This window comes from Oncorhynchus masou, chromosome 7 (genome assembly GCF_036934945.1).
Source record: "Oncorhynchus masou masou isolate Uvic2021 chromosome 7, UVic_Omas_1.1, whole genome shotgun sequence".
In the NCBI taxonomy this organism is placed as follows: domain Eukaryota; kingdom Metazoa; phylum Chordata; class Actinopteri; order Salmoniformes; family Salmonidae; genus Oncorhynchus; species Oncorhynchus masou.
The window spans coordinates 8591046-8616938 of record NC_088218.1 but is presented as its reverse complement, the minus strand read 5'-3'; the positions used below and the strand labels follow the sequence as shown (position 1 = coordinate 8616938).

At 43.6% G+C, this 25893-nt stretch overlaps 1 protein-coding gene across 5 annotated transcripts; it reads right to left on the bottom strand.

Annotated features, from left to right (window-relative positions):
• Positions 1-1472: 1472 nt before the first annotated feature.
• Positions 1473-24525, bottom strand: LOC135543162 (voltage-dependent L-type calcium channel subunit beta-4-like). Of its 5 annotated transcripts, XM_064970248.1 has the most exons (14): positions 24397-24525; positions 21645-21728; positions 15749-15937; positions 15282-15404; positions 12891-13018; positions 12222-12298; positions 11365-11384; positions 10191-10271; positions 8487-8545; positions 7941-8050; positions 7304-7455; positions 6769-6864; positions 5109-5294; positions 1473-4839 (listed from the first exon to the last, which is right to left on the bottom strand). In XM_064970248.1, exons 1-14 carry the CDS (start codon positions 24460-24462, stop codon positions 4564-4566), a joined length of 1647 nt encoding a protein of 548 aa, XP_064826320.1. In that variant the 5' UTR covers positions 24463-24525; the 3' UTR covers positions 1473-4563. The 5 variants fall into 5 exon arrangements, with proteins under 5 accessions (XP_064826320.1, XP_064826317.1, XP_064826318.1 ...); XM_064970245.1 differs by lacking the exon at positions 12222-12298 and having other exon boundaries at positions 1473-4842; positions 11365-11386; positions 12894-13018; positions 24397-24524; XM_064970246.1 differs by lacking the exon at positions 12222-12298 and having other exon boundaries at positions 11365-11386; positions 12894-13018; positions 24397-24524.
• Positions 24526-25893: the final 1368 nt, after the last annotated feature.

Sequence of the window (25893 nt, the reverse complement as noted above, 5' to 3'; positions counted from 1 at the left end):
TTCAGTAGGGAGAGGGTAGAGTTGTGTTATTCAGTAGGGAGATGGTAGAGTTGTGTTACCATAGCCCCAACCTTGTCCAAAAAGAACACATTAGTGTTTTCTATTACAATACATTTTGTTACCATGTGCCCTACTGGGGACAACCCAGGATGTAGACCTGAAGAGGCCTGGAGCAGTGGTGTGGAGAAACCATCCTGACAGTGCTCTCTCATTGCTGTGTCTCTGTCCTCACTCTGCAGTTACATAATCAACCTGCTTCAGGCAGCTAACGAGTTCTGCACATACTCTGAAAGGGACTGTTATAGAAAACTGTACAGGGTTTCACATGCACACATGCTCACTGACGTGACACACACAGAGACACACAGACACAGACACACACACACACACACAAGTAGGTGGGCAATAAATGGATGCATCCAAAGACAAACCCCCATAGTTCAACATGATGTTCCTCTCTGTAAGGATCATTTCTGCATGACTCCCTCTTCGTCTGTGAAACTCACAAGCACAGCAGATCTCTGGATATCATTGACAGCTCAGATCTCTGGATATCATTGGCAGCTCAGATCTCTGGATATCATTGACAGCTCAGATCTCTGGATATCATTGACAGCTCAGATCTCTGGATATCATTGACAGCTCAGATCTCTGGATATCATTGAGCTCAGATATCTCTAAGATCTCTGGATATCATTGGCAGCTCAGATCTCTGGATATCATTGACAGCTCAGATCTCTGGATATCATTGACAGCTCAGATCTCTGGATATCATTGACAGCTCAGATATCTGGATATCATTGACAGCTCAGATCTCTGGATATCATTGGCAGCTCAGATCTCTGGATATCATTGGCAGCTCAGATCTCTGGATATCATTGACAGCTCAGATCTCTGGATATCATTGGCAGCTCAGATCTCTGGATATCATTGACAGCTCAGTCCAAAATAAATCAGATTAAAATCTTATTAATGTTGTCCTGTACTATATTTACTGGATCTTGAGTTAGATCAGCTCTGGATCAGACCTTTTCCTCTGTGAAGATAACACATGGATTTACTGGAGCGGTAGCCTATGACAGGGTTAGCCTGGTGGAACCACCCTGATCACGCCATTCACCTTTCTATTTCACATATATCAATCATCTTTTAATTAGTGATAATACGTGAAGTGAATGAGAATGGTGAGTGCAGCGATCGGTCTGTTTCCACCAGGCTATGCCAGGGCAAGAGACTGAAATGAGACTTGATATACTCTTCTTGTTAGACAGTGCCACTGTGTGGTTGATTTGTGTACTGCACAACATTATCATAAACAACAGGGGACTTTTAAGTGTGGCACTCCTCATTGTTGGTACCACAGAACCAGAATGAGATTCTATTTGGTAGATACATGTTGCTACGTAAAATATTGATAAAAAAAAAAAAAATTCTATATAGATATTACATGATAAAAAAGATACCTGAGACAGTTGTTGTAGAACGACTCTTTTATTTTGTAAAAGAAAACTTTTTAAGTTACTTCTAGCTTCGCCTTTGACACAATCATCATCTCGCGTTTTACATTATTTTATTTTCATTCGTTTTAATAAATTAAAATGGTACATTATGCATGCAATACCGCATTAGCCGTTGAGTTGTTCGTCTCCCACAAAAAGTATCAACACAAAATGTCCTTAAAGAGTTCTGATGAAGCTGCTTGGAAAAGGACAGTTGGAGAATTAGTCACAGCATGAAGCGATGTACATGGTTGCGGTTGCATAGTACATGGAATTTCCTCATTTTAAAACAGCATGCTTTTTTGTATTGCACATTACTGAAACTTTAGTATACTGACATTTTTGTATACTGAAACGTTTGTTGTTCCAAGTTGTCCCGTCGAGGATCGTAGTTTTTTTAATGAGAATGCAAGTATACAGCAAATAGCATCTCTCAAAGACATTATGTACATGTATGTATTTATTATAAAAATAATCACCAGCAAAGATGTATCTTTTACTTTTTCCTATATTGAGATACATTTTTGATTTTTTCTTATTTTTTGTACATTTTTACCAAAGAAAAAAACATTTAACTGTTTTAAATGGTCTGGTCGAGTTTAAACCCATGTTATTTAATCAAATAATGAGAATTGTAATTCAACTTAATTTAGAGGCAAAAATGTAGCCTCTTAATTTCTTACAAGAAGACAAAAGAAGAGTACGGGACACGTGCTTTTCTTCAGATCAGTAACAGAGACCTGTAGAAATTATATCTACACCATTCAAACAACAAATGTTTTCTTTCCAGGGCATTCATAGGAAAAAGAGAGAGGTCAATTTTCATTTCCAGTCAATTCAGAAAATCTATTGGAATTCAGTTAATTAATTGTTAATAGAAAAGGAGATCCCCCAATGTTTCAAAAAGGGCTAAGACATGCTACACCCAGTAGCAGTAACCCAACCTTAAGTTACCAAACCCTCACAGACTGGTCTGGGACTCTGGTGGGACAGAGGTCAATGGGCTAGAAAATCCCTCTGATTGTCTCAAGCAACAGAGCTGAATCTTAGTTCTGGTTCTTGGTTGTGGTTTTTAATGAACAGTGAGTAACTCCCCATTCAATCAGCCAACACTCACTTTGGCCTGAATCACAATATGACAGAGAAGCATGCTCATAAACAACAGCTTTTTTTTCTTCTTCATTTTGCAGTCTATTGTTTTCAGTCAGTGAACAAACTAGCATAAGAGACATAGATATGAGCAAGGAAATCAACTGGCTCTAGAATGTTAAGGCACCACCTGCTGCGGGTGCTACAAATGTCACTACAGTACCTCGACTCTATTGGAGGGAATTACACTAAAAGACAGCTATAACAAGTTAACTCTGCACATCTCTCTAACAATGTCTCAGAATACGCTGCCCCAAGAACTCACTCTCCCAGGATGCACAGGGAGGGACCACCATCTCCATCATGGTCAAAGCTCCAGTGTAGATGACCTATCCACCGCAGGGAAAACCCTGGTCCTGGAGGGTGGTTGTGTCTCTGTGACCGACCGGGTTCAAACCCGGGCCTCCTGCACGCTAGAAGTGTCTATTAGCCCACTAAACTAAAGCCTAGGCATTGGATCGGCGAGCCAATGCAACTAGTCACCGAACCCCCTTGGGTACAACTGCATGCTTCTCATCTCAACAAAAACTCCAAAAACACACAATTACTGAAGAAAAATTGTTGCTAGAAATAAACTAACCAAATTAATTTCTTCCATTTCCATGTTCATGTATTTAAATACCCCCAAAAAGTTCAGATAACCCACTCTCAAGTAATTAGACTGCACCTATTTTGCACCAATGTGTGCTCTCCCTCCTTACACACCCTCTATTGTACACAGGGATATTACTACCAAAGGGAGCATTACTTTATCAAGTCAGGGAAAACATGCCAGCTACACAGAGAATCAATGATCATGATGCAAAGGACCCTGGGAAGACACAATCCAACATTAGTGGAGCAGCATGGACGGTCATCCAATCAAGAGGCTGGCCAGAGAGAAACACAGGAAGTAGCATGGACGGTCAACCAATCACGAGGCTGGCCAGAGAGAAACACAGGAAGCAGCATGGACGGTCAACCAATCACGAGGCTGGCCAGAGATGAGGCGAACTCTGATTGTTTGACACCCCTGCTTCTTGTTATAATACCTCTATGAGTCTCTGACACAACCGAATCAGAGTAGCGAAAAATACTGAGATATGCAAAGTATCGACTGTTGCCGAAGAAAGGCCAAGCTAGACAGGTGTTAAAATGGCACATACAGTATCTGACATGTGAAAGCACTTGTTAACAAAACAACCAAATACTCCACATGCTCCTCTCAGGAATCAGTAAAGGTCTGGAAAAATACCACTGCCAGTCATGGTGGGGCAGGTCTAAGTATACAACTCCCCATGAAAACAGACATGTACTGTAAGTGAATATATTGACGATACTAGCGAAACTCTCTCAGTCAGCATGCAAGCAACTGAACGGTCTAGGGACTCTTGGTAAGACCACCAGGTTTCAGCAGACTCCACTACTTGCTATGGCGACTCATGGTGGGGGGGGGGTTGTGGGTACACATGTACCCACAATCTAACCATGCTAGCTAAAATAGCTTAGCTTGTTGTTAGCTTAGCAAAGTCCAAATCTCATACTACTTTCCTCTTCCACCCATCTCTTTGTGTGGGGAACTCAGGAACTAGGAAAGTCCCCTTGTGAGGAAAAGCAACTCAGTCATATGAGTTATATTAACTCAGTTATGTAGCATTAGCATCATGTCCTTCTTCCTCATCCTGACCACATTGCTTAACAGGGGTCCCTTACAGTGCCAAGGCAAGACTGAGAGACAGAATGGGAATGAGAGGTGATTGGAGGTTTTTTTTCAGGAGGGCGGGACTACTCCTCATCTAACGCTTGAAGTAAAACAAATAATCAAAAACAACAGAATTGGACATAATATTTTGAACGGGAACCATTTTGACTCTGTTGCCACCAGAGAGTTGACTTGAGGCCTATAAGGGTTGTGAAGCTGGGACGTCATTCGGGCTCAAAGCCTGTGCCGGGAGTCGTGGCTGTAGCTGCCCGGGGAGGAGCGGTTGCGGTGGGGCTTGTAGGAGTCTTGGTAGGGGTCCTGGTAGTCCTGGTGGTACGGGTCTTGGTCTCGGCTGTGCTGTGAGCCCGACGACATGCGGTTGCGTCCCTTGTGCGCCCGCTCGTTGTGGTAGTTCTCGTCGGCGGTCATTAGGTTGCGACGCTCGTTGGGCGTGGAGTGGTCTCCCGTGTGGTTGCTGTGTTGTCTTATTCTTTGAGTCTGCTGGTTCACCTCATACACACACAAACAACCCCTTTTTGTTACATTTCTGTATGTTACACTGGGCACTAATCAACTCATCTAACTGAGGACAATTAACTGTCTCACCTTAAAGGGACATCACACTCCAAACTCAACATTTTTGGACAAACTTTGATTTTGGAGTGTAATGACGCTTTAACCCCATAGCGCTGTAGCTATCTGTTGATGACCAAACTTTGATTTTGGAGTTTAATGTCGCTTTAACCCCATAGCACTGTAGCTATCTGTTGATGACCAACCTGCAGTCCAGAGATGGTGGTGGGGTAAGGAGTGAGGGCGGTGGGGCCCAGGTTGCGTCCCAGCAGGGGGTTGAGCGGCGTGGCCATGGAGGTGTGTGTGGCCTTCCAGTAGGCCTCCAGATACTCAGCCAAGTGTTCACACGCATCCTCCAACTGGTTCTCATCCAGGATGATGTCAAACATCTCCTGTTAGAGGGGGTGAAGAGAGGGAGAGAGTGAGAGAGAAGGACAGAGAGAGGGGAGAGAGGGAGTGACAGAGGGAGAGGGAGATGGAGAGTGAGTGAGGGGGAGAGGGAGTGAGAGAGGGAGATGGAGAGTGAGTGAGGGGGAGAGGGAGTGAGAGAGGGAGATGGAGAGTGAGTGAAGAGGGAGAGGGAGAGTGAGTGAGGGATGAGAGGGAGAGAGAGAGAGCGAGGGAGATGGAGAGTGAGTGAGGGATGAGAGGGAGAGAGAGAGAGCGAGGGAGATGGAGAGAGAGTGAGAGATGGAGAGGGAGGGAGGGAGGAGAGGGAGTGAGAGTGGGAGATGGAGAGGGAGTGAGAGTGGGAGATGGAGAGGGAGTGAGAGTGGATGAGAGAGTAGGGAGTGAGAGTGGGAGATTAGAGGGAGCTGACTTGGGGCTGAGAAGGGGGAGTGAGAGAGGGGGGTGAGAGGGAGTGATGGAGAGAGGGAGTGAGAGAGAGGGAGTGAAAGATGGAGTGAGAGAGAGAGGGTTTGGTGAAACAGACTCGCATGATGAGTAACGTGGCATTAGAGCTGAGCTGACTTGTTAGCTCCCTAAACTAATGCCTAGGCTGTTTTGTACTTCACAGAAAACCTGGGTTCAAACCCCGGTCAGTCACACAAACTGAATATTGTCATTTTGTCACTTGATTGTTGATAGACCTTTTCAATGGCCCTGTCTTTCATCAACCTCAAGCAATCCCAGGGAGGCATTGTTGGAGGTTCATGTAGAAAGAAGACACCTTGAAAAGGAGCAATGGTTGGTGTAGATTAAAGAGACAATATGTTGGGTGGTGTAGATTAAAGAGACAGTATGCTGGGTGGTGTAGATTAAAGAGACAGTATGCTGGGTGGTGTAGATTAAAAAGACAATATGCTGGGTGGTGTAGATTAAAAAGACAGTATGCTGGGTGGTGTAGATTAAACAGACAGTATGCTGGGTGGTGTAGATTAAAAAGACAATATGCTGGGTGGTGTAGATTAAAGAGACAGTATGCTGGGTGGTGTAGATTAAAGAGACAGTATGCTGAGTGGTGTAGATTAAAGAGACAGTATGCTGGGTGGTGTAGATTAAAGAGACAATATGCTGGGTGGTGTAGATTAAAGAGACAGTATGCTGGGTGGTGTAGATTAAAGAGACAGTATGCTGAGTGGTGTAGATTAAAGAGACAGTATGCTGGGTGGTGTAGATTAAAGAGACAGTATGCTGAGTGGTGTAGATTAAAGAGACAGTATGCTGGGTGGTGTAGATTAAAGAGACAGTATGCTGAGTGGCGTAGATTAAAGACAGTATGCTAGGTGGTGTAGATTAAAGACACAGTATGCTGGCTGGGTGGTGTAGATTAAAGAGACAGTATGCTGGGTGGTGTAGATTAAAGAGACAGTATGCTGGGTGGTGTAGATTAAAGATACAACATGCTGTTAGAGAGTCACTCACCGGAGGACACTGGGCCAGTTTGTCAGCTGCCACCAGCTGTACGTTCAGATGCTTGCTCTGGGACTTCCCTCTGGACTTGACCAGCCTCTGCAGAACCTACACGGTGGGAAGACATTTAAATATGTGTTAGATAGTGTCAGACCTCCTGCTCTTTTCTAACGTAATGTTATATTCACACAAGTTTTTTACGGGAACATTGCTTTTCACATCTTTAACCAGGCAAACCGGTCAAATAGAATCATTTAAAATAAATTAATAATCCGTTAGATAGATTAAAGTGTATTTGTCTGATAACAATACACATGTATAACTCTAAAAGCTCTCCACTGATAAACCAATCAGAGTCTAAGCATGTTGCCATTCATTTTCAAAAGGTCCCAGTGGCTCAGTAGGTTACAGCGTCCTGTATAATTGACAATGTTGACAGTTCTGTGATTTGTTTTAGATGATGTGTCTGCTTCCTTGTCATATAATAGTATCATTACCTATAGTAGACATGGATGTGTTTCAAATCACATGACCCTCCAGTCCCTACCTTGGGCGAGGAGACCTTGACATGGACGATGATGGGAGCCAACGAGGTCTTGAGCAGCTGGGCTGGGTGATTGATGGTGTCTGCGTCCAGGATCACCAGCTGTAGGGACCTGGCCAGCTCAAAGATCCTCTCTATCTCACTCTGCACCTCCGCTTGGGGAACAGGATAGAAACAACACAAGACTTTAGAATACAACTTTATTGTCCATTCAGGATGGACATTTTACTTCGGCATCACCGTACAAGAATCCTACACACTGAAAACAGTCAGCCTCGTACACTATATATACGTAAACAAACGGTACACATTGACTCCCATTCCTTCATTGCATTCCCAATACATTGATTCATTCAAGTGGTGTCTAGTATGTCTAGAATGGACACTGGAACGTAAGCCAATGAATACGTTGAGCATTTGATTGAGCCTGTCTGGAGAGCCAGATGGGCGGAGTTTGCACTTTTGGGACTATTCCATTGATTCCATTGTGGGAGGTAAGCTCAATCAAGCTAAATCATTCTTCTTTAGCCGGGTCTCATAGAGATGCTAGCTACAGAGAAGAGTAAGCAACCGTCTTCGATACACAAGGAGAACTCAAAAGACTCCTACAGTAAAATAGATCCATTATGGCGGTACATACCTAAACTGGACCTGGTGTTTGATCTCTCGATGATGGCCCGCTTGCTGGGGTTATTCAGAACAGACCTCTTGGCTAATGATATATCTGCTGTGACTCGTGTGATGGATATCCTGACGTGGTCAAACAAAGACACCAATTTAGGCATTTCATTTGTTATTTATTTTACCTTTATTTAACTAGGCAAGTCAGTTAAAGAACAAATTCTTATTTTCAATGATGGCCTAGGAACAGTGGGTTAACTGCCTGTTCAGGGGCAGAAGGACAGATATGTACCTTGTCAGCTCGGGGATTCAAACTTGCAACCTTTCGGTTACTAGTCCAATGCTCTAACCACTAGGCTACCCTGCCGCATTCAGTGGATAAATACTGTAAACCTTATTTTGCAGACAGACACTCCTTTACTGAAGCTCTATTCCATGTGAATTCCAAGGCCAATCTGTCTCGAAGGGCTTCACAAGTCCACTCATTTGAGTGGAACCGAGTTTAAAAATAAACAGACAAAATAAAAAAAATAAAAAAGAAAGGAAGAGCACGCTTTCATTTTACCTGCCGTCAAATCTATGCTTGAGGAAGTCAAAGAGTGCTTTCTGCATCATATCCGTCACCTGTGGAGAAAGAGAAGCCAAGAGAGGAGAAATAGTGGAGAGAGAGAGATTGGGAGAGAGTGAGAATGAGAGTGAGAAAGAGAGAGACAGAGAGAGAGTGAGAGAGACAGAGAGAGAGACAGAGAGAGAGAGAGAGAGAGAGAGACAGAGAGAAAGCCAGGGAGAAAGAGAGAGAGGGAGAAAGAGAGAGACAGAGAGAGGGAGACAAAGAGAGACAGAGAGAGAGAGAGAGAGAGAAAGAGAGAGAGAGGGAGACAAAGAGAGACAGAGAAGAGAGGGAGAAAGAGACAGAGAGAAAGAGAGGGAGAAAGAGACAGAGAGACAGAGAGAGAAAGAGAGTATGGTTAAAAAAGAGAACATTTAACTCTAACAGCCATGACATCAAGCAAACTTCCTGGGAAATAACTTATCAACTGGGTGTTCCTCATGGCCAGAGCACATGGTGCTAAGATGTCCCATGACGACAGTCTACATGCAACAAACCATTTATCATTCTAACAATTATATTCTAGTAGTTCTGATATTCAGTCATTTGACAGGGGGATACTGAAAATCATATCAAACATGCTATTTCATTTAATAGAGTTCTACCCTGATACTAAACAACTACAACTTCTACTGGATGAGTGCAATAGTGAAGCAGGATTTGGGGTCAATTCCATGATATTACATTTTTTATTTAACTAGGCAAGTCACTATCAGTCAACTCACTAGATAGATTCATATTATGTTACTGAAATGCAATGGAAAATCCTCATAGTCAACAATAGACTAATTTCAGCCTAAAATGGATCTCCTGAAATGACTGAAGTTAGATGGTATCATGGAACTGGTCAGAGGCCTGCCAGTAAGGATGGTGGCCTATACAAAGATCCTTTAGTGGCTGGTTTAACAGCAGTCTAGTCTAGACACACAGTGATGCTGCTTCCAGGGGTTCTCCTCTCTACTCTCTTTCCTCTCTCTTCTCTATCTCTCCTCTCACCTCTCTCTCCTCTCTATCTCTCCTCTATCTATACTCTCTCTTCTCTTCTCTCTTATCTCTACTCTCTCTTCTCTTTTATCTCCTCTCTCCCTTCTTTCCTTTCTCTACTCTATCCCTCCTCTCTCCTTCTCTCTCTTCTCCTCTCTTTATAATTTCAAACGTTACTCTACTTCTGATGCTGAGCGTTTGCACCCAGAAGGTTGTTACCGTGGCAACAGAGCACACTGTGGGATGAGGCGACTGATTGTGTACCCTCCATGCAAGGAGGGAGAGTAAGAGAGAGAGCGAGAGGGGAGGAGAGGAAAGAAACTCCCTGTACTATGGTGTTCTGAGAATGACTAGAAAAAACATCAACAAAGCACCTCACTCAGCAGTCTAAATATAGACTCTAGTAGAGCTCTAACAGGCCTGTGTCAACACAACATTAGAAAAACATTGCCTGCATATAAACATGAATGATTATAAACATGAAGTCAATAGAAACATCATCCAGCCATGAGGAGATCTTCTCTCAATGAGATGTGATCATGACAGCCGCAGCAACAATCATTTAACATGATGCACTGTTAATGTCATTCCACCAATGGGAGCTTGAGGATGGGCCCCGTGGGAGGAGTCAGAGGATGATCATGTGACTCGATGGCCGCCGCTGCTGCTGCTTACCTCATAGCCCTTGAGGGAGGGCCCCACCAGCACCACAGGCCTCATGGATGGCACCACGTCGTAAGGGGGGACGTGTTCAGTCTGTAACAAAGTAACAAATGAATCAGTGGAGCAGGGGGAAGGGGGCCTCTACTCAAAACCCATTGGATGAGAAGTCAGAGGGGAGGGACCTTTTACCTTCTCATCCAATGGGTTTTGAGAATGAGATGAGGAGAGAGGACGCAAGGAGTCAAGGAAATGCAATTGAGATTTTCCCACAGTAATAAAATGGGATCGATGCACACCACAGTATGGGATGTATGGATCATTGGGACAGCACAATCTGACTCAAATCTATTTCAAATGTTGTTTTTTTCTTTACCTTTATTTAACTAGGCAAGTCAGTGAGTGGGATGTTAGATGGGAAGTTAGAAGGGATGTTAGATGGGAAGGGATGTTAGATGGGATGTTAGATGGGAAGGGATGTTAGAAGGGATGTTAGACGGGAAGGGATGTTAGACGGGATGTTAGATGGGATGTTAGATGGGAAGGGATGTTAGATGGGATGTTAGACGGGATGTTAGACGGGAAGGGATGTTAGACGGGATGTTAGATGGGATGTTAGACGGGATGAAGGGATGTTAGATGGGATGGGATGTTAGACGGGATGTTAGATGGGAAGGGATGTTAGACGGGATGTTAGAAGGGATGTTAGATGGGAAGGGATGTTAGACGGGATGTTAGAAGGGATGTTAGATGGGAAGGGATGTTAGATGGGAAGGGATGTTAGATGGGATGTTAGATGAGATGTTGGATGGGATGTTAGACGGGATGTTAGAGGGAAGGGATGTTAGAAGGGATGTTAGATGGGATGTTAGATGGGATGGGATGTTAAGACGGGATGTTAGACGGGATGTTAGACGGGAAGGGATGTTAGATGGGATGTTAGAAGGGATGTTAGACGGGATGTTAGACGGGATGTGAGACGGGATGTTACGGGAAGGGATGTTAGAAGGGGGAAGGGATAGACGGGATGTTAGACGGGATGTGGGATGTTAGATGAGGGATGTTAGATGGGATGTTAGATGGGATGTTAGATGGGATGTTAGATGGGATGTAGGATGTGCACTGTACTATTGTAATGTAGACAGCTATAGTTGATGGAGACAGTTTGGTTTTACCATCACCCACTTACCACTTTTTGTTTCTGCTTTCCTGTGAAGTAAAACAAAACAGAATGGTCAATGTCTTGTAGTATTGTATCATAAGTCACCATAACTTGTCCTGTCAGAGACCTGATGATCCTGTGATTCACAGGAAATACATTTTCAACCGAGGATTATAACTGACACACGAAATAAACATATACCCTTTAGATTCATCATCAAACATATAAACATGATCCTAATATCCTATGAGGCATATTCACAAAGTCACATGACTGAAGTTCAGGGGGGGGTCAAAGTCTTGTCGATGGGTTCACCCTGTGGTAAGCCAAGTCTCAGAGCGCCTGCAGTCCTCAACTGGAGGAAGAGGATGGGAGAATACACTATATATATACACTCTATGGATCCACAACCCAGCAGGCAAAAGTTGGTATGGGATGTTATAATGGCATCATATTCTGGTTGTAAACTGGTTTTGTTGTTGTTGAGAAGTCTAATAACTGGATTACAACCAATGTTAAATTGACATCATATTCTGGTTGTAAACTTTCATACTTTGGTTGGTATCTGTTCAGATTACAACCAGTTAAAGACGTCTTTCTCCGATTGATAAAAAGACATCCAGAAAAACGTCCTTTTACAACCATAATACAACTTGACCATGATGTCACAAAAAGACGTCACAATGATGTTGTTGCAACCAGTTTTGCCCGCTGGGAATCATTTATCTTAGGTTCTATGGAGAGACATGGGAAGGCTTAAACACTAAGCAATCCTTGCTCTACGTCTCATGTTGCCTTGACAAAGTTGTCTAGTTCTTCTCTAACCTAGCGGAGGGCCAGTAGGGGCGGACAACGTCCCCCCATCATGTCTAAGAGGCTCTCACCTGCAGAGGAGATAAGGGGTCTGATCGAGGCGGAAACCTCATCCTCTACACTTGAGGAGGAATTGCCTCCAGACTTACTGGAAAAGACAAGAGGGAGAAAAACAAGAAACACAGAATTAATGTGGCGAACGGTGACGGGGTTCTAAATGCAGAATCCAGGCCTTATAGGGTGAATGAAGGACTCAAGGTGAGCCTCTCAACTCATCCCAAGCCTAGTCCTCTCATTACGCTGAATTAGTGTTAAAACTGAACAGGCCTAGTGCCGCGAATGGCTCTGAAGGCTAGTACGCACACGAGACAAACCACTGGTGACGGGAGCTTCCAGAGCGATTAAACAGACAGAGCAGCTAGGTCGCTAGAAGAACCAAAGCATTACTGATTATTAAGGTCAGAGACCTTATAAATATTTAGATTGTTCTATTCTGGATATGGATGGAGAGAAATGTCATTATTCTAAACGATCTGTAACACTTCCTATGAATACCCTCTTTATAACACATCATAAGCACATTTATAACCAAATGAGTTGTACTAATTTGACTAATTTGTCATAACCGAATCAGTTTTACTAAACTAAACATAGCACTGCTGGCCCCTTCCTAACCCCCTTCCCCGGGTAACAAGGTCTCTGACTGAGCGAGAGAGGACTGGTGATGGGGGCTGCCTTACCCTTGGACTCGCCCTCTCTTCTGTTCCTGCTGGATGCGGATGTTCTCTAGCTTTAGGGGACTGGGGATGAAGCCGATCTCACAGCCCTCCTTGACCAGCCGGCCGATCCACCAGTCGTTGTTGAACTTCTGGATGGGTTGGGGGTGTGGTTGAAAAATCAGTTTCAGTACGTTTAAACAGGCAGTCCAATTCTGATTTTTTTCCCCCACTAATTTGTCTTTTGAGCAATAAGATCAGTTTGAAAAAGATCTGATGTGAAAGATCTGATGTGATTGGTCAAAAGACCAATTAGTGGAAGAAAAGACCAGAATTGGGATGCCTATCTAAACGCAGCCAAAATGACATGAGCATAAGGAAATTAGCAGTTTTATCTAGTTTGAACAGACAGTGAGTGTGTTTCAGAACACAGGTACTAAATTCAGTGTATATGCCTTGCTGTTGTCATGACTGTCCACGAGAATCCAAATAGGTCAGACCCCCTCTCATCCGCAGTGGGCGGGAGGAAAGAACTAGACGGGATTAACAACTCAAGTCCTGTTGTGAAGATTCAGGTCTCCCTCTCCAAATTCACCATAGGGTTGTGCTTTGTCTCAACAGACCTTTTTCCAACTGAAACTCTAACATGTTCAAAAGCAACTACTGGAAAAAATATTTCTAACATAGAACGTGGGGAATGGTCAGAGGTGATCTATAGAACACTAATGTCATTTTGTTTGTTATTTTGTGATTTCATTAAAAATGTTATAAAGGAAATACTGTAACTTGGAAAGTAAACCCACTACATATATGAAGTTTCCATAATATGCGTTGTGCATGTAATATACAAATTGATAAGTGTTTTTGTTAAGAGAGGGATGTGATTCGAGAAGCTATATGAGATCATTGTTTTATACAACTTTGTGACAAGCAATGCCCCCAAGTGAGGTCAGAGAGCGGGTCAGCATGACGCAACCACCCATTTCGAACAAACTATATAAATGAACATACTAGACCAGAAAAGCGTCAAGCTGCAGTTTTATGTTTAAAGTGGTTTGAACTGTAACTCTCAACATGAGGTAGAGACGATAGTCACCTCCTGGACAATCCCTGGTACGGCCGATTAGCTGTCCTAAGTAAAGTATCTTCGAAAGCGAATTTAAGTAGGACCATTATACTACTCTGCTCAAACCATCGTATTATGCTACTCTCATCACCCCAATGGGAACCATCAACATGGCTGGCTAGCCTATCTTCAAAGAAGCATCTTCAATATCGAATGTAAGGAAAATAAACTGTGTAGTTCTGTGCAGGACTGTCACCGGATACCAGACAACTACAAAGAAGAACAACAGTAGAAGACTTGTTGGAACCCTTTTGGAAAATCAGAGCCTTAAAAACATGTCACAAAAAGGCCCAACTACTTTTGCAAGTCGACCATGTCCACCGAGAGATTTGGCAAACCAAGCGGGCGGCGGGTCATGTGCAAAGTATATGGTTACTGTAAGTGAGAGTAGTTTCTGAAAGTACCAATGTTAAGTGTCTCTGTCCCCCCCTCTCCCTCCATCTCTTTTGTAACAAGCAGCCACGCTGTTGTCATTCCGCTAGGGACCTGTTTTGAGCGTATTAGGTTTCCAGTCAATAACCGATGCAAAGTGTGTATGTTTATCCTGTGTTCTCATTTAATTAGCTAGTAAATAAATAATTTAACCAATTTGTGTAGTACTGAATCATAAGTTAGGCTGGGGTTTTTGCAGATGCATGGAGGTTACGACTGTTCAGAATGATGATATGATACGAGGTTATGATTAATAAGTTGACTGTTTATAGATGTGATAGATAAAGACCTTCAGTGTTTAATTCGGGAGATGGTAACTCTATAAAGAACTGCTCTCGTGGTGCCCCAAATCCTAATGAGTTAATTGTTACATGACTAATTTCATCGGATAACAATTAAACATAGTTAGGTAATTAGATAAATGTCTTCAGATTAATGTTAAAGTCAAGTCACGACACTGTTGTAATAGTGGTTGATAACGGCCCTGGGTCAAATACATATCAAATTCAGGAGGCTGGTGGCACCTTAATTGGGGAGGACAGGCTCGTGATAATGGCTGAAGTGAAATGAGAGGTATGGTATCAAATACATCAATCACATGGTTTCCAGGTGTTTTATCCCATTCCATTTGCTTCATTCTGGCAATTATTATGAGCCGTTCTCCCCTCAGCAACCTCCACTGATTCTGATTGCTATGCTTAATCTAGTTTGTCTGGTACAATTGTATAGTCCAAAAACTGCACACTCTGACCTAAATCATTTGACATTGAAAAGTACTTCACAAATGTATTTTTATCAAAATCTGGTTGATTGTGTGCCACAGTTCAACCTTGCCTCTTGTGACAAAAAAGCGTTACCTCCTTTATGTGAAGGAAGTCCTTAGCATCGAATGAGATGGCGGTTGCTGGCACCGGCACGTCCTCGTCCAATGCTCCACAGTAGCTGACGTTGGTCTTCACAGCAAAGGCCACGGCTTTAGCCTTTGGGAGAGAGAGAGGGACAAGGGTCAGTCAGAGAGCCGCAAAGTATGAACTTCAGTTCACATGAATGAACTATGGCTTACAAGGCTTAATAAAGCCTTCATAAACCCTTTATAATGCCTACATTTATAAGCAAACGTCATACAATATAAGGGTGCTATAACAGATCCTTACATCTGCTTCTTCGCCAATTGTGGCATAACCCTTCTACCATCCTTTACATAGTACAGTCTTCTTGCTGCACAAGTCCAGGTAGTACCCTCATATTTCACTTAAAACTTTAAAAAAATGTTTTATCCTTACTGAACACAACCTAGTGAGGTATCTCTCTCTCTGGGTCTCACCTTGGCTCTCTCCAGCTGCACGGTGGCCTGCTGCTCCTTCTGCTCTCGGGTCTGGGCAGGGGCCTGGGTCCCCGGGCCCCCTTGGCTCGGGCTCGGGCTCTGGCCCTGGACCTGCCCCGGCACCTCCCGCTCCTCCTCCAGAGAGACATCCGAGTCCGATGGTCTGCTTGTGTAGGAATCAGCTGAGCCCTGCAATACAACAGGACAGGGACAGACAGGAAGACAGCAGCTGTCACTATGATCACACAGCCAGCGTCACCGTCACCAGGACGTCACCAGGTGGAGGAGGTTGTAGCATGACGTTCTACGGTACCCATAATGCTCTGTAACTGTATACGGTTTATCTTACTAAACAGAGGTGAGGTGATTTGGAATTGATTGATTCATAGATTTTTTTTTAATTGGGAGGGGGCATTTTCTACTCTTCTCACCCACGTACTAAAGTCTTACCGCTCACTTTTGAGACTTTTTTCAGTGAGAACTTGAAACTGCCCATGGAGGTTATAGTTTCAAATGATTTGGAAGACTATTTCAAAGAATGGCAGCTGAGTACAAATACCTCTATTTAATACCACTATTACATCTAAAAAGAACAACGTCAGTTTCACTCCATCTAGTAGAATAGTTACGGTTATCCCGGACTAAGTTAAAGTAGTTAAATAGGTATCTGAGGACAATACTGTTGGGTCTGTGGACAAGCTGACGTACGAGACTCACTTTAATCTGAGAGACTCTCTCCTCCACTTTGACCTATCGGAGGCCTTCAAATTGGGAATGGTCAAGATGAGTACGTGCTGGAAATTTCAGAATAATCCTGACTAATATATTCTGAGATGACTGCAGTTTATTTTTAATTATCTTGGGGGCACTATTGTACCAGGAAGAGCATGTCTCGTGATGAGCTAGCACTGCCTGAGACTTGATTGCCCAGATGTTTGATTACCACTGGTTACACATGACCACCGGTTGGTTACACATGACCACGGTTGGATACACATGACCACCGGTTGGTTACACATGACCACCGGTTGGTTACACATGACCACCGGTTGGTTACACATGACCACCGGTTATGCTCATATGTGAGCAGTGGCCCATAGGTAGCCGGACTGGACAGGAAGGGAAAAGGGGATACCTAGTAAGTTGTTCAACTGAATGCATTCAATTGAAATGTGTCTTCTGCATTTAACCCAACCCCTCTGAATCAGAGAGGTGAGGGGGGCTGCCATAATCGACAGCCACATCTTCGGCGCCAAGTGAACAGTTCCTTGTTCAAGGGCAGAACGACAGATTTTTACCTTGTCAGCTCAGGGGTTCGATCCAGCAACCTTTCGGTTACTGGCCCAACGCTCTAACCGCTAGGAAAACTGTCCCCGAAGGTTGGCTGTGACTGGAGCGTGAGTTAAAGTATTGACCCAAGCCTTGGCCTTAGAAGAACAGAGAGTGAATCTACTAAAGATAATCCAATTGGGGAACAACATTAACTCAAGTGTGTGTGTGTGTGTGTGTTCGGTGTGTGTGTGTTCGGTGTGTGTGTCAATATCGCTTTAGGAACGTAGAAAGTCTCGCAGTCTGCTAAAATCCACAGACGCTAGTCATAGTACAGCACTTTTTACAACAGACAAGCTATTTCTTTGGCTTACTTCAGCACGGGCTCTATTGAATTGTGTGGGCCAATCACTAAATGCCAGGTCTGGGAAACAAAAAACGAGGAGGTTTGCTTATTTAGAAAAATAAGTGATTGCTCTGAAAAAAAAAAGAAATTGCATCTTGAGTCAACGCTATTAAGAAACAGATGCTGATATAAATTAATAATCACATTAAGGTTCTGTGATAAAAGTACAATGAGCCTAATTGTTACTCACAATCTTTAAATGTTTTTTACCGGGTGTAACCTTTATGGCACAAACACACGACACAAATCAACCTGCACGGCTCTTGTTCAAAGTATTTCTGTTAGTAATAGTAAAAGCTCCCTGTTTTCACTCTCTGTCTTATAACGGTGTGCTATTTGTGAAGCACTCACAAGCACCCAACTGACATATAGTATATTATAAGAACACCCTGTTAGAACACACACACACACACACACCCAGCTCTTCTAGGAATTTTGTAAACATTTATTCTCACGCCCCCCTCAACAAATACTATGTTCCTTTATATATATATTCATTATACATCTTAATAAATAATTATAGCCGGTTGCTGATCAGCCGATATATACAAAATGGATAACGGGGTATATGGGTAGTTAGATGGGTGCATTTTGGGGTACAGAATCTCTTCACGGCCATATTGTATGACTGCCGGGCTTCCAACGGAGCACTGACGTGACTCATGTCTATCTGACTCCAGTATATGACATCACAACGCACGCTCCTCTCTGTCCTCTCTGTCCTCAGCAGCAGAAATACAACACACTGCTGTTGCCGGGTGTAAAAATAGAAGCTTTGGCCCTTTAAACAAAGGCAGTAAATGCAGCAGGGCTATACCCTACATTTGGAGAGGCTGTGATATGAGGATACATTATACAATCATAACCTCACGCAGGGAGCGAAACGGCCCTCTGGGGGATAGGAATTAGCATTTACACACTGCTCTTCTCTCGCTATATAATGCTATCTCCATCTTTGTGCTCCTACGTGCGCTGTGCATTAAATGGATGGCTACAGTGTACATTGTATAGCTATCATCAGCCATTGAAATGTGCTGATGATATGATGCAGCTATTCAGATGCATTGGGCTGATGCTGACAGACACATATTGCTACTTATTCTTATACACATCATCACTAATTACACTCTCACGACTGTGTGTGCGCACACACACACACACACACACATCTGACTGTCTTCTCCTTACATTGAACCCCCCCAGTCACCCCCCGCGATCCTTCCATCTACAGCATGAGACCGTCAGCTTACCTACAGTAAGCCCTGTGTTTGTGTGTGCACCACAGCTGAGCCACCTCCATCGACAAACACAAACACACACGCTCAAAACACACACACACGATCTGAAGCTAAACCCCCCCACCACTCACCGCCTCCGAGTCTTCAAATCCATGCAGGTACAAATTGTCATACATGGAGGTCTGCTATTTCCAAAAGCACCTCTAGAAGAATAAAAGGAAGAGGGGGAAAAAACGAGAGAGCGGAGGAGGAGGCTGTAGTGGAGGAGGGGGAACAGGAGGAGGAGGAGGAGGGAGCCACCACAGAACACAGGATGGATGGGGGGATGACGGTAAAAAATAAATCCCTCCTTTTTCGGCTGGAAGAGGAGAAGGGGTAATAGCAGTAGCAGAGCCAGCCTGTTTGGTTTCCCCTAGGCCTGCTTGGTTTCCCCTAGGCCTGCTTGGTTTCCCCTAGGCCTGCTTGGTTTCCCCTAGGCCTGCTTAGTCGATGGTTGTGCGTTAGCCCGAGCCTGGATGCTACTGGCTCACATTATAAAGCAGAGAGGCTCTCCCTAGAGGCAGCCCAATCCTGGCATTTCATCAGCCCTTCCAAACACACCGAATGGAGCAGCATAGAGAATCCTTCCTCAATATCAGCACCCGATGACAAAGCCAATGTGCAGCAAGTCGATTGGCTGTGCAGCAAGCCGATTGGCTGTGCTCCCCTCCACTCAGCTTGGACGCACACGCACTCTCTCCTTGACTGAGGGAGTGTAGGAAGAGGGGGATGACAGCAGCATCATTCTCTCTATCTCCCTCCCCTCTTTCTCTCTATCCATCTATCTCATTCTGTCCATCTCTCTGTCCCCTCCTCTTTTCTCTATCCATCTATCTCATTCTGTCCATCTCTCTGTCCCCTCCTCTTTCTCTCTATCCATCTATCTCATTCTGTCCATCTCTCTGTCCCCTCCTCTTTCTCTCTATCCATCTATCTCATTCTGTCCATCTCTCTGTCCCCTCCTCTTTCTCTCTATCCATCTATTTCTCTCTCTCTCTATCCATCCATCTCTCTCTGTCCCCTTCTCTTTCTCTCTCTGTCCATCTCTCTCTCTCTCTCTCTCTCCTTCTCTTTCTCTCTCTGTCCATCTCTCTCTCATCCTCTCTCTGTCCATCCTCTCCATCTCTCTCTGTCCATCTCTCTCTGTCCTGTCTCTCTTCTCTCTCTGTCCATCTCTCTCTCTCTGTCCTCTTCTCTCTCTGTCCATCTCTCTCTCTGTCCATCTCTCTCTCTGTCCATCTCTCTCTCTCTCTGTCCATCTCTCTCTCTCTCTGTCCATCTCTCTCTCTCTCTGTCCATCTCTCTCTCTATCTCCCCTCCTCTTTCTCTCTATCCATCTCTCTCTCCCCTCTTTCTCTCTATCATCCATCTTTTTCTCTCTCCCCTCTTTCTCTCTATCATCCATCTTTCTCTCTCCCCTCATCTTTCTCTCTCCTCTTCTCTCTATCCATCTATCTCTATCCCTTCCTCTCTATCTCTCTGTCTTTCTCTCTCTTACAGTGTATAGGCTAAGAACCACAGATATAAGCAGAATATAAAACAAAAGGAGCTGTAGAGTATAGTGGATAACCAGAATATAATTGACTTAGTCCAAAATGTTTTGCTGTACCACAATGTATTGCATGTTATAATTGTAAGCTTTCATTCTGATAGTCACATTATCATTTTGATGCTTATTTAAGTGTATCCGTTTCTAAAATAAACAAGGGGCAAAAGACAAATAAGAAAATAGCAGGTTCATAAAATCTACTGGACCTTCTTATGGAAAGACACACTAGTAGAAATAGTTTAAATAAAGACATTGGCCTGTAGATATATTTTGCACAGTATTTATATTATAAAAATATATGCAAGTGTATCTGCATAATAAGTTCATGAAATAATAACAAAATGATGAGTGCTGGCCAACCATCCTCCTAGAGAGATAGGTACAGTAAGATTTTGCTCCAGCCTTGATGAAACATCATTGTACTAATCAGCAGCTCATCAGCTCCTTGATTAGCTGAATCAGCTGTGTTAGAGTGGGGTTGGGGAAACAACCTGCATACTCTGTTGCTCTCTATCTCTCTAGAACAGGGGTGGGCAACTCCAGTCCTCGGGGGCCTGATTGGTGTCACAGTTTTGCCCCAGCTAACACACCTGACTCTAATAATCACCTAAACATGATCTTCAGTTTAGAATGACATTTGATTAATCAGCTGTGTTTGCTAGGGATGGAGAAAAAGTGTGACACCAATCAGGCCCTGGAGGACTGGAGTTGCCCACCCCTGCTCTAGAAGGATCTGTCCTGGGGCTGCACAATGAAGGTGATTTGGTTGGTTTCCCCAGGTCAGCAACATATGGATGACTGAACGGTTGACTGGTTTTCCAGTGACTGTTCTCGGTTCCCTCATCCTGGTTAGATGTTAACTCCCTGCTGTAGTATGTCTCAAGGACCAATTCATGGTTCAATTAAACTGGGCTATGTAAAAGCACTACTCAGATGCTTCCAAGAAGTGTGTCCTGTGTGTGTGTGTGTGTTTGTTTGTGACTGAATCTGTCTCTCTGTCAGTGTGGGTTCTCATCCCAGAAAGTTGTGTTTCATTCCAGAAAGTTGTGTTTCCTCCCAGAACGTTGTCCACTCCCCTATGCCCTTGGTCACTCCCCATCACAGATCCGAGAAGACATGGCTAGGTGTAAGCTAGCAACAGCTCCAGCTAGTTTCCGCCATATTGCTTTCACCTATCCAGTCCTATCAGATCTGTGAAGAGGTAGAGAACGAGGACATTGGGAAGGGATCATCTTTCTGGAATTTAACCCATCCCAGCCTACCTGTGGTATAGGGTGAAGTTGCCCCTTTACGCTGATCTTCAGTCAGTTTTCCATTTTCCCCACTAATGGTTAAGGTTAGGATTGGGGGAGGGGATCCTAGATCTGTACCTAGGGGAAACCCCAGGGGCCCTACCTGTCTGAGGATGAAGCTTGTGGAGGTGGTGCTGCCATCAGACCTCTTCAATCGGCTTCGCCTGGAGTAGGTCCCTCGGTTCACCTGTGTGGGATCAGACAAACAGCACAACCAACCAAGTCCTTCTCAAGGGGAATCAAGCTAAAGAAAACACAGACATGAACAGAAATAAACAACAATACATAATGGTACAGTAGACAGCAGTTGCTGATGGAATTGCTTTCCGTGTTACATCTTACCTATATTCCATAGTTCTATTCTATTATATTATATTCTATAACTTGGTATGTGTACTCCGAGTCGGTATTCATGTCATAAGAATGAACTCCCCTCAACCATGACCACAAATTGGTGAAAACATTATTTCCCATTGACCCCCAATGTAAAAGAGTCAACTTAGTCATCATTTTTTGTTATACAGAAATAACAAAACAATCTGAAGAGCTGCTGTGTTGTTCAATGTACAAGTAACCAGGTCAGGCTATTCACCGTGGAAGAGGGGGAAATTGTGGAGACCCAGTGTCCAAGTAGACGTCACGTAGCTATGTGTGTGGATAACATTTCATCACAGGTAAGACATTTAACTTGTTTAGTAGTCTGTTTTTATCTCCACTCACCACTTGTAGATTTATAGTCCATTTCTTTGTGTTGTTAGTCTTGGATAGCTTAATGTTCTGGTTGGTAGCTAGCTGGCACTCAGTCACATGGCTAACGTTAGCGACATAGGACGATGCCTCAGGACTACCTGGCCTGATGACTCTATGCTGTCCCCAGTCCACCTGGTCATGCTGCTGCTCCAGTTTCAACTGTTCTGCCTGTGGCTATGAAACCCTGACCTGTTCACCGAACGTGCTACATTGTCCCAGACCTGCTGTTTTCAACTCTCTCGCTCTACCGCACCTGCTGTTTAACCTCTGAATGCCCGGCTATGAAAAGCCAAGTGACATTTACTCCTGATTTACTGACCTGTTGCACCCTCTACAACCACTGTGATTATTATTTGACCCTGCTAGTCATCTATGAACGTTTGAACATCTTGGAGAACAATATTGCCTTAATGGTCATGTACTGTTATAATCACTACCAGGCACAACCAGAAGAGGACTGGCCACCTCTCAGAGCCTGGTTCCTCTCTAGGTTTCTTCCTAAGTTCCTGCCTTTCTAGGGAGTTTTTCCTAGCCACCATGCTACATCTACATTGCTTGCTGTCTGGGGTTTTAGGCTCGGTTTCTGTATGTATCTGCTGATGTAAAAAGAGATTTATGAATACATTTGATTGATTGTTGATTGTTGAGGGAAGTTCTACAATATTAGGTTTTTCTAAGTAGTGAGAATGCTTCGGAGCAGGCAATGTTGAAAAGTTATCATTAGATATGTTGTACTTTTTTAAAATGTAGTTTTGTAATTGTTTAAAACAAGCAGACAACAAGATAATTGTGTTTGAATAAGTCTAGTTTTTCCTGTGAACCAATGGGGTAACCAAGGTAACCATGGGTTGTTTTCCCCACTGGTGGGCGGGGCCGCAACGTTCTATTTAATACCAACTGGGAGTATCAATTAGTCTATCTATTCTATATATTGATGTCAGGAGATTCCTGTCGCATTTGCCCTCTGTGATCCTGTCAGGCTATGGAAGTGTGTGTGTGTGTGTGTGTGTGTGTGTGTGTGTGTGTGTGTGCGCATGGGGCAGGGGGGTCTCAGTGTGAGAACTGTCAGAGCAGCCCGGTGACATCGCCCCCCATAGGGCAGACATGACACTGGCGGCAACATGACACCTACAGGCCAATCACAACCCCCCACTCTGTCTCCAGCCAGCCAATGTCATCCCAACATAGGAGAGATGTAACTTACTGTAGATCTGTAGTAGTACTAGTAATGTTATGTAGGCTAGCAATATGTCCACGATAACATTGAAATTCAAGGAAACATAATGATCTATAAGGGTTGCAAAATTCTGGCAACTTCCCCAAAATCCTGGTTGGAACATTCCTGGAATCAGGAGGGAAAATGCAAGAAATCCAAAAACCTCCAATCAGGATTTATGAAAACCCTGAGGATTTTGGGAAGATTTTGGGAAATTTTCAACCCTATCTATAATGAAGACTTTCACTGTTTCCGACTTTCATTAGCAAGTCTCTAAAAGGGCCAAATATAGGCCCATCCTGAACCTCTAAGGGGCAGGTTAATTATCTAGCAGTGATTTGCTCCACTTATGGCTAAGTCTCCAGAGTTAGTAGCAATGTCACTATTAAAATATCAGAACCTACTTTTCCCATGAATCTACACCAAATAGGGCCATCTTAACTGGGTCACGTTAGTCACTGGGTGTCCCTTTGTCTTGTATTGCATCTTGCTGCGGTGTGGCCATAATTAGGTGAAAACACTTGGTTAGAAATCACAGGGGAGGAAATAACACGTTACATGTTTCATAAAACCAACAAATAAAATAGGGCATGCTGTCTGTTCAACATCATCTACCAAATGTGACTTAGAGCACATGTATTACTTAGTCTAGTAATTACCAGTTGAAGCTAGGATATTTTGGATACTCTTCTTAGATTTAAAACAACATTCAGTAGCCTCGACACTAAATATTGAGATTGTATGATAAAACATTCCAAAACAGCACGAGGCACGGTGTGTAGTAAATCAACGAATTCGAAAAGTGCCAAAGTTGTTTTGCTTGAAAACAAAACTGTTTCAGGAGAATAGTTACAGTAACTGTCTATCTTCTCTTGTTGGTGTGACCTACCTGAAAGCTGGTCGCTTGGATGCCCTCGCCGATCTTATTCCGAATGTAGATGTGTCGAGACTGCATTTCGGCCAGAACATCGGTCCAAATGGGTGGTTGCTGCCTCTCTGGCCCAGCCCAGTGGAAGTGTGGTGGAGTGTGGTGTACTTGCTCCAGCTTCAAGCCCCTGCAATATCCTCGTGTACTAGTCGAACAACTCGTCCTGCTCTTCACCTTGTGACAGGTGCTCACGGCGCGCGCGCACTGGCTGCAACTGCTGCTTCGCGCCACTGCAACTCGCTCGAGCCTCTACAGCGGAAGTGAGAGGAGATTACTTTTCTTTACATCTTCACTGGAGAAAATATGGCTAGCAGCGTCTTTTGGGATTTAATCCCATTGTGCGCGTCAGTGGGTTTATTCTTGTGAAAAAAGTTGTACATTTTGTCACTAGGCTAATTATTATCGGTTTGCCGAAGGCATCTTCCTAAACAATCCCTTGTCTGTTTCAGCCCCAAAGCGGCCCTGCCACTCGCTATAAAGCTGAGAGATGGAGCTGTGGAATTGTAACCTAACCATGTTCAAAGTCATAGACAGGTTGTATGGATAGGACTGACAGTCCATCCATGAGATCAACATGATTGTTTTAAACATAGGCTATAAGTAGCCTAAACTGGTCCCCTGGCTAATTGCGCATCTATAGATGGGAGTCCCCTTAGTGCCAACGAGATTAACCTGAGTAGACATTGTTTACAAATATCTGAGGATGACAAACAAACAATAGGCATAAAGACTCATAATACCATTTTATATATCGTTTATGATAGTGTAGGTGCAGGCCTACTTAGCTTACTTGTACTAAGATCATTAGCCATGTAATTCTTAATCAATGTCAATATCAATAGAACATCATTCAGATTGTGCATTTAAACATCTATTTTGTTTAATGTAGGTCTATAATGGTATTGTAGAAATGTAATGCCTGAATTATTTTTCCTGTTACAAAATCATATCCTTGAATCCAATGTATTTCACTCCTATGTTGATCCATCTATTGACTCAGATAGAGCACTGGATCAGGGCCTAGTCTGGTGTTTGCCCTGGCCCTGGGAGACGTTGCCCTGGGAGACGTTGCCCTGGGAGACGTTGCCCTAGGAGACGTTGCCCTGGGAGATTTCCTTTTTTAGTCTATTAGTTTATTTCTTATTTGGCAGTTGCTGTGAAGGTTTGGAGAGAAGGTTTTCTTTCTTCAATTTCCCCCCAATATTGGTGATTTAGGCCAAACCTTTTTGCCAGAAGAGGGCAGTATTACAAAAGCTATTAAATGACATGCTAAATGTATTGTTTGACGACTGTTACAATGGGAACCATACTCAGTAGATGGCAGTAGAGTATCTAATAATGGTTTTGGTTTATTGCATGGCTAAAAATGACTGTTTGCTATAAACACTAAGATCTGAGGAAAATGGGTTTATCTTTGTTTCGTCCAGTAATGGAGTAATTAATGGAGTGGTGGAGTAA

Bases quoted from the DNA above. Each gene is read 5' to 3' on its own strand.
- LOC135543162 (XM_064970248.1), bottom strand. From the start codon at position 24,462: ATGCAGTCTCGACACATCTACATTCGGAATAAGATCGGCGAGGGCATC. The intron at 11,385-12,221 runs GTGAGAGCCTCT...TTTACTTCACAG, and splicing joins ACCCCTTATCTCCTCTGCAG to GAAAGCAGAAACAAAAAGTG. The intron at 8,051-8,486 runs GTAAAATGAAAG...TGACCACGTCAG, and splicing joins AAGCATAGATTTGACGGCAG to GATATCCATCACACGAGTCA.